The 14,827-nt window shown below is 41.3% G+C and overlaps 1 protein-coding gene across 17 annotated transcripts in view; it reads left to right on the top strand.

The window, feature by feature from the left end:
* Window positions 1-14,827, top strand: part of LOC125932768 (uncharacterized) — a 789,340-nt gene that overhangs the window by 298,538 nt on the left and 475,975 nt on the right. For 10 of the 17 annotated variants that reach the window (XM_049645303.1, XM_049645304.1, XM_049645312.1 and 7 more), the window contains one exon: window positions 3,848-3,987. In XM_049645303.1, the coding sequence (XP_049501260.1) occupies window positions 3,848-3,987 (140 nt within the window). The other 7 variants (XM_049645300.1, XM_049645299.1, XM_049645302.1 and 4 more) reach the window with 3 other exon arrangements.

Here is a 14,827-nt window from a genome sequence, read left to right as displayed (position 1 = left end):
ACAGTGAGGGATGAGCAAGAAGAAAAAGAGGGAGAGGAAACTAAGAAAAAAATGGGAAGGGAGACTAAGAGGAACAGAGAGGGCAGCAACTGGATCCTTTCCTATCAAGGGGTGTAGTGTAGTCAAATGAAAAATGGTATGAGTTCTTTTTATTCAGGGAGTCATGTGTCTGAATACGGTCTTACTTTTTACCAGCTTAGTAACCTTGGGCAAGTCACTTTAGCCGTGTGATTTCTGTACCTGCAGAATGGGGTTGATGGCATCTTGTATGGTTGATGTGAGATGAACAGACAGAGCAGGGCCTGACCTCAAATGTGAGCTGAATAAATGTTGGCTCCCTTCCTCTGTTTCCCAATGTGTGTTTTCTCTCAACTTCTCACTTGAGAGAAGAAAAACAAACCAGCCAAGGTGCCTAGTGTTTAGAGCAAAGGTTCTGAAGTGAAGATACTGCCCAGATCTCTTTAGTAGCACAGTCTTCCCTATGGAGAAAGTTCCTTCCGAGAAGACTCTGGGGACGTCTCTGGAAGGGAAGGTGGATCATCAGGACAGCCAGCCTAATCCAATATTTGACCTGTGAAATTGGGTTGGCTTCCTTTCTCAAACAGTTGAGGGATTTGCCTAACTTCTGTTTCACACTGGGCCATGTCAGTGCAGCTTAAGAGTGTAGACAGATGTTTTGTTTGCATGTATTAATAGAGTTTCTCTGGGTCACAGTCCAATATTGAAAGACGATTCACTAGGAACTAGAATTTTTAATCAGCTGATTCTCGGACTGCTTCTCTTGATTGCAAACTCTGGATATCAGGGTGCTAACAGGCTTTTCTGAGGGGGACATTCAGTCTTCTCTTCAAGAGTGGAGGCTCTATTTCATCTTGAAGCCTGGAGGAGTTGTAGGATTGTACATCTCATGGAGAGTAAAATGCCACCATGAGCGATATACTTGGCCTCAAGTTAAAGAAGGCTCACTATGCTCACATCCCAAGGTCCTAATCTGGAGTCCCCAAATATGGTACAGATTGTCTTCAACTTTGGAAAGAAAGAGGATGAGGGCAAAGGAACTCATTTTATTGAGCATCTCTTATATGCCAGTTAGGACCTTCAATGAGCTATTTCATTAAATCCTCACAATAGTACTAGGGCATATATATTTGGAAATAGAGATTAGATGAAATATAGAGACAAAAAGACAGGTAAAAATGAATTTGTGCCTTGGGTCTCCCGAACATGATAGTTCATTCAAAATCGCCTGGTACTACACAGAGCATGTATACAGTAAGCCTGACATGCACATACCTCACATCCCACGTGCGACTTCAGTCTTTGCCAGGAGAGAGACTTGCTCACTTCTTTTAGAAATGAAGAATTGGGGCTGGTTCCTGAAGGTGCCTAGTGCTCATACCCTGGTTATTCATGGGCTTAAGGCCAGTTCCCCACCCCCCATCATGCCCTCCTGCCTCTTTACAGCTTAACGGAGAAGGTGGGGGTCAGATTGAAAAAGAACAACATGTACTTTGTCTCCGTTGTGTGAATAGTGACCAAACCTTCTAAGAGAGTGAGAAAAAGACCGCAATCCCTTTTCCAGGAGCTGAGGGATACAGTACTATGCATTAGGCATGAAATGCTACAGGCAACATCAGTCCTTTCCTCTGCTTCCCTAGGTACATATATTTCAAAGACCAGCAATCCTGAAAATAGGTTGTGTTGATGAATACCTTAGTAAGAAAAAAAATCTCAGACACAGTATTGGCCAGTTGTAACCAGCAGCTTTTAATGCCATGTCTGCTTTTCCACCGGTGTGATGCTCAGCACTGGGCACAATCCATCGATGTCATTGTAAGGCAACTAAACAGAAAGAGAGTTGGCTTTGCAATTAGATGGTGCAAGGCTCATCTAGTGGCTTAAACACTGACTGACTCTGGGACCTCAGGCAAAGTTCTTCTATAAAATGAGCAAATGTCAGCTACTCCACAGAAGAGCTGGGAAGATGAAATGGAATAATTTGCGTTAAATGGCTCGAGCAGTATGTGGCTAGGTAATTTGTTGTTTTCCTCGTGTTTCTTTTTTTGTTTGCCTTTCAAGTTGACTGGATTGATAGACCAGCGCTGTTCAAATGGTGAGCTTGTGTTAGAATGTTTGGGGAAAAAAAAAGAGGAAGAATTCATACCCCACAACATATGACATGGAATGGGAGGTGAGCGATGTGCCTGGATGTTGCTGCCTTCCATACACTGAGTGGATTCAGTAACTAACTTTAATGAAAGGAAAAAGGTTTTCTTCTCTCTCTTTACCCAGAATAAAAAATCAGGAGGCTCTGTTTTCAAGGAATGAAAGAGAGGATGTCCGGTAGAAATAGAGAAGAGATTGGAAAAAGAGATAAAAATACAGAGAAAATTGAATTTGTGTTCTGAGTGTCCCGGATGTGATAGTTGCTCATTCAGAAGGGCCTGGTACTTCAGAGATCATGTTGCATAGGGTGGGCCTGATACACAGGCCTGATTTCAACCTTGCCCACTGGAGGCCAAGAATCCCATACCCAAGTGTCCTTACCAGGCTCTCCTTTCCTTCTCTGGGAATCTGAGGACATCTGCCTAAAAGCACAGATGCTGTCTCCTGCTGCTTTATCACTACCTGAAGTCACAGGATAGCGGTAGCCATAGCAACACCTTCAGTATTGCTAACCTGGCGCTATAAACTCTCAGGTAGGAAGCAGGAGACAGATGTATTGAACCAAAAGAAATCTAAGGGGAAAAAAATGATTTCAAACGTACCACTCCCCTCCCCTCAACTCCAGACCTTAGTAGATTGTAATTCAGCAGCAACGAGGAAAGGGGAGGGAACAGTGCTTATTAAACCTCTCGTGTACCAGATACTCTGCTAGGGGCTTGTTTTTTAATGTAATTCTGAAAATAATCCAGTGAGGAAGGTATAATTATTAACCTCCATTACTTACACACAAGCAGAAGTAACAAGCTGTTAGGTAAGTTGTCCAAAGGCACAAATTTGGTTAAGGAACAAAAATGGAATTTATACCAGCTCCATCAGATTCTGTCTGTACTGTAAGTTTGGTCTCCAGTTTATGAACATTTCCCCTATGATGTTTACTCTTACCAACTGCCATTCCTCCACTGTCTGGTGGAATTCTCCTGTGAACCTTGGTCCCTCTCTGCTCCTCCCTTAGAACCTAGTCTAGAAAGCTCAAGTGTCATGGCCATACTTGTCCCATGACTGAGAAGGAATAGAAGACCGCTACTTTGTCCTGCGATGAATATCTCAGGTTGTCTCTATCCACCAAACAAGATCATTATATATGAATAAAGGAAACAGAGACTCATGAGGTTAAGATACTAGTTGAAAGCCAAAATGCCAGAGTTAAAATTATTGCTTGTCAACTGTTGGCTTAAATTTGGTAAGGGCCCACAGCACTACTGGGAAGTGAGAAAGACCACAAGAAACAAAAAACGGACATGTGCATTGGTTCACCTTCACCTCTTCCTCTTTCTTACCGAAACAGTAGATTTCAGTTATCTGCAGACCTCTAGAATAAAATTGTTCTATGCAGTGGGGCTATAGGACATTTTGATCTTCCTTTTTGTGTTATTCTGAATTTCCTTAAGATTTTATAATTATAAATACAAGCTGTATTTTAAAAAAACAAAATACTGAATTTCTGTTAAAAATACAGCATGAAAACACACACACACACACACACAGTGAAATGTTCAGATGAGACACATGATTGGTATCAGTTTAAATAGACAGCAGGAAGGACTTGACTGGTATTGTAATGAGTTGGTACTGAGCTCTTTGTTAACATTGGCCCCATGGATGTTATTTCAATGTGATTTAGTTGCAGGACCTGGAGAGATGAAGGCTGATTCTGGAACTTGGCACATTCAGAATCTTTACCTGTGGGACCCTGTATGGGGCACTTGTATTCATCACTTCAGAAACCCCTGTCCAAGTACAGAACAAAGCCCAGGACTGAAGGTACTTCTTGTTTGTGGGGCCATTGGTGCTTCAGTTGGGAGAACGTTTGCGATATGTAGGTAACGATATCGAACTTTAGTAAAAAGAAAAAAAATACACTCAGTGTACACTGTCTCCATTCACCCTGACTATGCTGCTGTGTTCTCTCAAATTTCAAAATGTTAAGCACTGTCTTTCCGTCAGCAGGAAACGGGAATATCACACCAGTGATGCTTTGTCTATGCCTTAGCCATCCTGCTTAAGGAAATGCTACTGAACAACAAATAGGCAAAGTGAAAAATCCCATCATGAAAAGCAATGAGGGAATATGGTCAATTATACTATTATGCTTAGTATTTGATCAGTTCTTAGTATTCAGTTATGCTTATTATCAGTTGTTTCTAACCTCGAAATTCTAACTTTTCAATGTTTCACCTTTTACCTGTCCATGCTCTATATTAATCTGTGTCATTTTTACCCTACCCTGTGATATTGGGAATGACTTTATTTAATAACTAAAGTCAGAAGCATCGTTGTAAAGAAGAAATATTGAATCCCACATTTGCCTTCATTGACTCTGTGGACCTGATCATGATCTGTCTGGATTCTGGAGCCCTGACTCCTTCCTCATGCCAGCAGAGCCCCATAGCACTTTTGATAAAATGTTTGCAAATAGCACTGGCCCCATAGGACTGCAGTCTAGAGACTGCAATGCTGAGCTCACCTTTCCTAAATCATTGGCTCCTCTTTGTACCCATCCTGTCTCCTGCTACATATGAAGATGGACATACCCTTTAGTGAAAGTCCCTGCACTTTAAAGTCTGTGGAATGAAAGAGTATTAAAGAAGAGTTTAGAGGGAACTCTTCAGGGGTCAGAGCTCCACAGCCAGAGTTTAGTCCCAGTGGTAAAACAGGACAGCAGTGAAAGAGAGGTACAGATTAGGAGTCACAGCAAAATCAGCTGCTTGGGGAGGTCTCACACAGTGGGGACTTTGGGAGCAGCACACAGACAACAATTGGTGTATATACATCCATGGCTGATCCCCAAAATATTCTGCAATCTGTTCAGCCCCCAGGCAGAATGAAATCTGAATATAGACATGTATCCTTTAAGGGACACATATGCAAGTTATAGATTTTTTGCATCTCAACTTCTAATTATTGTAGCCTGTGAAAATGGATTTGGGATCTTTGAATATTTTTGCTTTACTAGTAAACACATGCTAAATTTTGATAGTAGAGGGTGAAAGAGAGTGATTGCAGGGGAAAGAAAGGAGTTTTACCTCCTGGTTCCAGGATGCAACTTGGGCAGACTGCTATAGAATGCATGGCTTTTCCAAGTCTGGCTCCTATAGCTCATGGGATGTCCCCAGCTGTGGGTAGTTTCTCCAGCAACTGAGTCCTGCAGTGTATAGCAGACAGCAACACCTGAACTCCCTTTCAAGCTCTCCTCAAGTAGTTATGTAGAAGATGCCTCTAATGTGACACCTCCCTGTGAACAGTTTTCTGAAAAGGTTTGGAGGATAGAATTCCAGAAAGTTCTTTGGATATGTCATCATGGGACTTGTCTGCCCTTCAGTGAGCTGTGGCTGTGCCTCCCCAACAGAAGAGAATTAAGATACTTTTATTCTCTACCGTCTCCCCTTTTAAGACAAAAACTCAGATACTTGAGGTCAGCCTTATTATTTAATTGAAATTTAAATGAATGGAAATATATTAAAAATTAATTCAATTTTTCTGTATGGGATCAAGACATGGCATTTGCTTTTGAGAAAAAAAAAACTACAGAAGTGTGTAAGAGAATAGAATCATAGAACATCTTAGCTAGAAAGAGATCATTTATTTCAATGATTTCATTTTGTAATCCGGAACTAGAATGAAGTGACTTTTACAAGGATGAAATGAGGTCAAGGCCTCTAAACTCATTGTATGCTCTTTGGGAAAGTTATTTAAATTCCCCAGGTATTTCTAAAATGCAGCCAAGAATCAGAACCATAGGTCTAGATGGAAGAGGCAAACCAGTCAAAGATGTAGAAAAGGTGTGTGTTCAAAAGATTACTGTGTATCTCGTTTCCTTCAGATCCAGTCCACTTAGTTCTGACTTCTCTATGTGATCCATCTTCCCTAGCCCTCACTGATCAGGAGCTATCCTCTAGGAAGAAGATTCTAGTGATAAAAATTATAGTCTTTGATGCCTACCTTCTTCTTAAAATCACTGGAACTGCAACCTCCACCCCCCTTCCCATAATCTGTAGGCTCCCATGGTGACATCATTGGCTTCTGAGCAGCAATGACACCTTTGCCTCACCTTCACTGTGGTTAGCCCCTTCTTGTCTTCGGTTGCACCAGGGCTCACAGTAGAGTCTCTGATTGTTTCATTGATGCCCTATTCATGGCCATACCACTGGCTTCTCTTCTGGTCTCCTGGTTCAGGTGCATTGGTATTTTCCTAGCAGGTCTTGGTTCTACTCCAGGAGTCCCCACACTGAACTGGGGAATATGTGCTTCTATGTCTGGTGTTAAGTTTCTTCATTTGGAAATTAATTCCAAAGCTTCTAAAACACAGCTGCTTATTTCAGTCCATGCCCTATATGTCAGTAGTGTGGATTTTTTTTTTTAACTTTAAACTTTAGTAAAATTTAAAAGGTACTTTCAGATTGCCATATTTTACTAGGCCAAGTCAAGATACAGAGAAAGAAACACTATTTAGTATTATCATCTTTTCATAAAAGATGTTTGATCTCCAGAATATAGAAAGGGTGTGATGTTTAAATGAAGATTATTTCTTTACATTTCATAAAATGTATTTTATTAAAAGTAACAACGCAATACTTTTTTCCTCATTTTTATGCAAATCTTCACAAATGAACTCTGATCCATGAAGAAGGGTTTGGGAGACAGTGCTGTACATTTCTAGGAATGCATAAGGCATTTGGTTGGAAGAGTATATAGCAATTTTACGTATGCCTACACTGTGGCACTTCATAATTCACTCTCATGATTCCTAACCAAAGATCGTCAGTTTAGCTGGGGACCTTCCATGAGCAAGAGTATTCCATATACTCCCCTCAGTGTTAAAGATGGTCACACCTTCTCAATTTATTGGGATATGTTAGTTTCATTCTTTGGTTATAAAGAACAGGTCACTTGTTTTATTTCCCAAAAGAGAACGTTGATTTTGAGTAAACGTGTGTGCTGAAACTGATATTGACCTGGAAATCATAGGCTCTCTTTATTTCATGGGACCTTACTCAGGATCTTTGTACATTAAAAAATATGAGATCAAAGAAAATGTTGAGGATGCCAATGAAAAAATATGTTTACTTTAAATGTTTGCCATAGAGAAAGTCTGGCCTTTAGAAGAACTGGGTTCTCTGAGGAAAAAGTATAGTAAGATTCTAGAGGAAAATAAAGTTGCAAATAGTCTGCTCATTGGTAGAAAAACACAAGTTGCCTCTTTTAATAATTGTAATCTATAATAATTGTAGATTATATAATCTATAAGTTATAATGTATAGCAAGAGTTGGTACATGTCCATGGATATCACTATTGTGAAAGTCTGAGATAAAGTTGTTTTCATTAGGGGATCAGAAATATAGAGGACGGGGCTCAAGGCAGTATTTGGGGAATAGAGGTAGATATAGGTATTGTATTTTGCAGTTTTTCTCTTAATGCAAAGTTTTTATACGTGTGATATACATGGGTACACTAAATAATGTATCTTATTCATATGGAAGCGCAGGGCAAGGCATCAGTCTTGCTTTTTCATCTTTCTGTTATAGGTCTCCCTAACCATGAACTATTTCATCATTACTTATTTCACCTTCCTGGAAGAAGACTATAATTGACCACATTCACTTTTTCATGTCAAATCATGAATCACTGTCCAGCCTATTATATTACTGCCCTTGAATGAAGTGCTCATCTTTGGTTCACATAGCTGTAAAGAGTGGAGATCATGGGTCATATAGAGGACGTATTATGACTGAAGGACAGGCAGATTCTTCTAGAAGGAGTGTGAACAGGCAAGTAGCATAAATACCAGGTTCTAGTGCAGCAGTCTTCAACCTTGGCAGCCATTAGCATAAACTCATTTGCTCTTTAACAGTCCACAAGATCCATTACCACTCAAGCAAACAGAAAATCAGCTAACCTACCCTACTAACCTTCCCAGGCATTTCTGGAGTCCCACAGTGGGTGACTGTGAAAGAGATGAGGTCAGGAAAACCTAGTTTGGATACACACAGTGGGACTGAATTACGATTTGCTTGACCTGTTACATCAGAAGAACCTCAAACTGATTGTTTTTCCTTAAAAGATATTTTGGGGGATCTAAGCTAATCAAGGTGGTGATTGGTAATCCTTGAAATAAAGACATGAAGGAACTCAATAAATGAGATTTTCAAGGATATATAAATTGAGATGTATGTGCTAATGAAGTGATACCTGTTCCTGAATATGTCAATAGTTGTTGCAAATGTACTTTTATGCTTTTCTAATTAGGATAGTATTTGTTTTATGAGACATCACAACAAGAGCTCTGCCTTGTAGACACCTTTGGTAGATGCTGAAATTAGTTGCCATAATGTCCCACTGAGTAAATTTGTGTGAACCCTTTGTTTAAAATGTTAGCAAGTTTAGAGAAAAAAACTAAAACTTTATGTAAGTTTGTGTAGGTACTAAAGAAAGAAAATTGCTGTCATATGCGTCACAAGTGTTAACTACAATGGGAAGAAATGTAATATGGTTTCAAAAATAACACACCATGAGATTGACAGTGAAGGAAGCTGAGTTTCGATCCTGTGGTGTAGCTGGATCACTGCATAAACTTGGTCTAGAAACTTCTCCCTGAGTTTCCATTTCACAAGCATTGAAAACAGACAAACACTCTTTCATCTCATCTTGAACACACAATGTGAAGAATATCCCTATTCTTTCTGAAAGGAGGTAAAAGGAAAGGAGAAAAAGAAGAGAAAGAAGTCAGATCTTATAAATGTGTGACTTTGCCTCAAAACAAAAGAGTATGGAAACCCAAGGCCACCAATCATGGAGGAGATCCAGGCCCTTGCATGCATTAGCTTTGTGACCACAAACAAATTCCATCAATGCCCCAGACGCCTCAGTCTCCTCACTTACAAAAACACAAGTAATAGGGGCACCTGGGTGGCTCAATTGGTTAAGCATCCGGCTTCAGTGCAGGTCATGATCTCGTGGTTTGTGGGTTCAAGCCCCACATCAGGCTTTTGGCTCCGAGAGCTTGCTTCAGATCCTCTGTCTTCCTCTCCTGTGCCCCTCCCCAACTCGTGTGCACATCTGTGCACACTCTCTCAAAAATAAAAAAAAAAACCATTAAAGGCATTAAAAATAAAAGTAATAGATGAGGTACTTTAGAGCTACCTCCCTAATCCATGACTTAGCTTTATATAATTGTAAAATGGAAAGATTTCATTTTACTTGCTTTAAGCTGCCAAATACCAACTGTGCCCCTGCAGTACCAAGATGCAAGTAAGCCCAAAATGCTTTTATGGCATGACTATGCATATGCTCATGGATATCCTTCAATACCTCATGCAATCTCAGTCATTAATAAAATATCAAAACTGCAATATGTATACTTACTGTGTTCGCTTAACTGAGGAATGCATTTACCAGGAAGGCAATCCCTGGACCTAGACCTCAGGTAAACTCTGCAGGCAGTCTCTCAGTGCATCCTGCCCAAAGCTAGACCCTTAGCCCTAGCTGTATCTGGCTTAAGTATTAAAGCAAGTTCAGTGGAATCACACGGCTGTGCCTCCTAGAGCTTTGGGGAATTTTGTGCCATATGGAAGGTCCTCCTCATTGTTTCTAGTGCCCGGAGTGAGCAAGCAGACTGTGCATCAGCTTCAGTGCTGAGACAGCAATTTGGCACTTGCAGCCAGATCTGGCTTAGCCTCCAGCAAACAGCATCTGCCCTGCTGTTCAGCTTTATAGGGTTTACCACCTTTGTGAGGCAATGTTGTTTAAATGTCTAACAAACTCCTTATATAGGAACATGGTAGAATGGAATGGGAGTGCATGTTAGGGAAAATGATGGGGTTCAAATCTGTCAATCTCTCGTGAACTGAAGGATCGCGAATTTCTAGATTTCTCTGAGCCTCTCTTCGTCTATAAAGTGGGAATAATAATGGTAAATGCTCAGTTTGCCTCCTTCTGCAACTTTAATTCTCCCTCACCACGTAACGACACATTCACAGGGTCACAGGAATGGGATGTGGACATCTCTGGGGAGCCATTATTCTGCCTGTCGGAAGAAGTAATTACTTTCTGATGATAAACGATGGGGTGAGGGCACTGGGGACAGGGACAAGTTTAAGAAGGCCATTCCTGCAGGTGAGGATGTCGAAGACTTGTTCGGGGAAATGTGGGTAGTATAATGATGGAGCTTGCCCAGGGGTTAGAGAGGGAAATGGCTGGAGTTGAAGCTGGAGCCAAGAGCATTTTTAGGTGGTAGGGAGCCATCATCTGTTCATCGGGTGATCTGTGAACCAAGCTTGTTATTGGTGTTGGAGGAAAAGTGTACGTAAGAGGGTGGTTTTCAGGAGGAGCAAGAGGCATGGCTATGCAGGCAGGAATTACTGAAATAATTTCACACTCAGAGACAATAAGATATTGCCTCTCGCTGAATGTAATGAAAAGGGAGACAAGATAAAGAATTCGAGAGTTTTTTTGTAGAAGAAACAACAGATGGTAGTGGCTGAATGCATGTCTGGAAGAAAACACCTATAATTTCCAGTTTGGGTGGCTGAGTAAGTTCTGACCCTGTTTTCCTAGCCTCTCTCCAAGAACTCCCTCCACACCTGTTCATGGAACTAGCTACCAAGCAGCATGACTGAGATATCCAGGCCAACCCACTGAAGTCAGGAGTGAGGGATTGGTGAGCAGGGATTCTGTGTGGGCAGAACCACTGGTGATTGTCACAATCGGAGCTGTCCTCAACTCCCACCGCATCACATCTCTCAGACCTCCTGCCAAGACTATTTCTCGGATTAAATCTTTGAAGTGACACACCTGTCTTTTGACATATCTGATCATTTGGCTAAGTGCTCACTGCATTCTCCATTAACCTGCTCTATGCCATTGTCAACTGAAACATAAATTTAGTTTTTCAAGGGCAATAACTTAGAACAAAGATTGTAAATGTAGCACTAGTGATCACTGTCTAGCTTGGGCTGCCTTAACAAAATACTATAAACCAAGTGCTGAAATAACAGAAATTTATTTCTTGCCGTCATGGAGGTTAGAAAGTTCAAGATCAGGGAACCGGCAAGACAGGTTTCATTCTGAGGCCTCTGGTCTTGGATTGGAGGTAGCTTCCATCTTGTGTGCTCACATGACCTCTTCTTTGTGTCTCTTCTCAGAAGGGAGTAATCCCATCGTGGGTACCCTACCTCCGGCATCATCTAACCCTAATGACTTGTAAAGGCCCCATTTCCAAATACCATCATGCTGGGAGCTAGGGCTTCAACATATGACTTTGTTGGGAGAGGAGGGTGGGACACAGACATTCAGTTCCTAACAGTTACATTACTTTCTTATCTCAGATTCAAGGAAAGCTCCTTATTCTCATTCCTACTCCCTTCCCATGTATACCCCTACAATTTATTGCTCTGATTGCCATGACCAGACAGTTGCCTATGGAAGAAGTATTCATAGATGAACTTTTTTTTTTTATGTTTATTTATCTTTGAGAGACAGAGAGCATGAGCGGGGGTGGGGCAGAGAGAGAGAGAGAGAGAGGGAGACACAGAATCCGAAGCAGGCTCCAAGCTCCGAGCTGTCAGCACAGAGCCCGACGCGGGGCTCGAACCCACGAACCACGAGATCATGACCTGAGCCGCAGTCAGATGCCAAACCGACTGAGCCACCCAGGCGTCACTTTAGATGAACATTCTTTTGACAAGGCTCTTTCATAAGACTCCAAGGCTTTGATCAGACCTCTCCACATACTCACTTATCTTTGTGATCAACTAGTCCATCCGTCACCCAGCAGAACCAGAACATTTCTGGTCTTAATAGCTGTGTGAGGCCTCATACACACACATGCACTTCCTTGGAATGAGTTGCAGCTGAAATTCAGGCCCTGCAAGGATTTCCTTGTTGCAATGGCTGCTTGGGTTTTGGGGCTAATGTCAGAAAGATACACCATTCTGGTTTTCAGAAATTATGTTGACTTGATGATGTCCATGGAGAGAGAGTGGAAGGCTCCTGGAACGGCATAGTTCAGGGTCCTTTTGTCATCCTCATAACCTGTGTTCCTTAACAAGTGACTGTGGAGTTATCTGGGAAGATGAGGTGGTGAAACAACAATTGCAGTTGTGCTCCCATTCAGAGAGGTTTATGTAAGTCATCTCCTCCTGATGTGTTTGCACATTTTATGGTCTCTTGACCTCTGATTAGTCTTAAGTGTCAGATGCATCTGGGTTCCACATAGGATATCGTGTGAACTTCTTCAACCATATGTCTTCCTCTAATACCCAGAATTCCTGCATCAGAAATCAGAATCTTAGGTAAATCCCACATAATTTACAAATTAGAATACATCTTTTTGTACCCTGACTACTAATGATGCTATTAAAACAACCCCTCCACGGGGGGGCTCTGGACACTATTTTGGGATTGAAGAAGAATACAGAATAATCTATGTAATTTACATGTGGTGAGGGTCTTGCACAGTGACTTAAACACAGCAGATATTCAATCCATGCTGGCCTCCTTTTCCTCTGGTGATTATCATCCGTCTTTTACTTAGCAAGATCTTCTGTCAATCGCCATGTGAAAAATAAATAGGAAAGCAACCATTCCTATTTTTCTTGTACCTCGATTAATCCATTAGTATGGACTACCTTTTACATCTCTTTTTACCTAACCATTACCTAGTTCTCCAGCCTAGTAATACTAAATAAAATCTAGTAAATACAAGATATGACTTTCTCCTAATTTACCCTCAGAGCCAGCCTCTACTGTAGGTATTTTTGTCTATATCTGTCCTTTGAGAAATTGGCTCAGAGAGGCCAACTAACTTGTCAAGGTCACACAGCTCCTAAGTGTTGAAGCCTCCAGGGTTCAGTTTACAAATAAAATAGCTATTAAATATTGCTCTCTAAAACTTCCTATTTTAATAGCCACCTTTTCAAGGTAGTCCAAATGACTCACATGACACCCAGGGAAATCAAATACTGCCTTGATCCTGGGCCGAGAGGAAGAAAGGTGACAGGTGGTACATGGATTTTATAAACTGTGGGCAGGCATAGATTAAAGTCATTGATCAACATCATAGAATAAGTCTGGTGGTTGCCTTTGCAATGAGGGAAGAGAAATTTGCATTTCTTATTTTCAGGACAATAATTGTCCTGCTGTCAGGATGCTGTCGCATGCCTGGTGCTGATTTATATGCTGAAGCACTATGACTCTCACGTGGGCTCTCTGCTAAGCAGAGGGGTGCCTGCCATGTATCCACCTTTGGAGGGGAGCTAATTCTACCAAGTTAGCTGTGATTTATAGCCCTGAGTCCATGCTGTGTTTCTGACAAACCACATCTTGGGAACAACAAGGAGGGAGGAGCTGGAGAAGCAGGTGTTGAGTAAGGGTATGCAGATAGTATTGCACTTGGAATACATGATCTGCACCCCTAATAAGGGATGCCCAGGCCACACCTGGCTGATCAGTTGCGATATCAAGTAAGAAAACCCCCATATTTGGGGTTGCTGAGAAGATCAGGGCATCAGCTGATCCTGTGGTTGCTGTAGATGTGTTCTATGCAGTGATCTATACCTCTGGGGAAATGGTTGGCTATAGATGCATTTGTTATATGCTCCTCACTGTGTACATCCTTGGCCAGCTTTGCCCTTACTATTGGCTTCACCAATTAAGAGAAAAACAAGCAAATAAAAACAGGGTGTTTATCATACATTATAGCAGAGAGACTGTGGAGAACACCCAGGATCATCTGTCATTTGAATCCTGGCCCCTTGGTTTCCTTAGCATCATGATTTTGGGCAAGTTCCTGAAACTCTGTGGCTTTGTCTGTCTGTAAAGCACAGATGGTTGTGATGATTAGAACAGAAAGTAATAGAGCACATTCTACCTGCTTTCCTTTTAGGAATCGTAGTTACATATATTGTTCTACTCCTTACATGCCAGGTTCATAGCTAATTCCTCTGTTGTTTTTCCCCACACCCTCAGCCCAGCATCATGATTGCCATGGAGTTGAAGCCCAATGTGTATTAAATCTGAAGCTGATAGCAGAAGGAACTCTTGGCTACACCTGTTCAAGAGGAGAGCAGATCACCAACTTCCATCATAGGAATTAGGACTAGGAGAAGACAAGGACGTAGAAATTATTTAGTAAGCACTCTGTCACATAATGTAGTGGAAGAAACGTGAAGTAAAACCCAGTTCCAGTAAGCTATGAACAGTAACTAGTAAGCCAGGTTACTTCTCTTCAAATCTGTGTTCCCACCTAAAATAAGGATAGTTGTCTTCCAATTGTGTAGTCATGTAGGTAGCTAAAAACCATTAACTGCTGAAGGGTAGTATGGATATCTGTTATTAATATTATTATGATCATCATTAGTAAATTCCTGAAATGAAGCTAAGCCTTTTCTTTTACATTGTTCCTTGACTCCCATTGACAGCCCTCAGCTCTCAACTCAACTCTGGAGTAAGTTAGTTTTTATCAGGAGGATTTGCTAAATCTTCATGGCAGTCGTTCATCTATCCATTTATAAAACTTATCAAGCCACTGCCTTAGTTGAGGTGTTCTTGGGTCTGGAATGCAGTGGTGTTCAGTACTAATGATAATACCAGACTTCTTTGAGTGCT

Source organism: Panthera uncia, chromosome D2 (genome assembly GCF_023721935.1).
Source record: "Panthera uncia isolate 11264 chromosome D2, Puncia_PCG_1.0, whole genome shotgun sequence".
Classification (NCBI taxonomy): domain Eukaryota; kingdom Metazoa; phylum Chordata; class Mammalia; order Carnivora; family Felidae; genus Panthera; species Panthera uncia.
The sequence above is the reverse complement of the archived record's forward strand: the minus strand, read 5'-3'. Positions and strand labels throughout refer to the sequence as shown.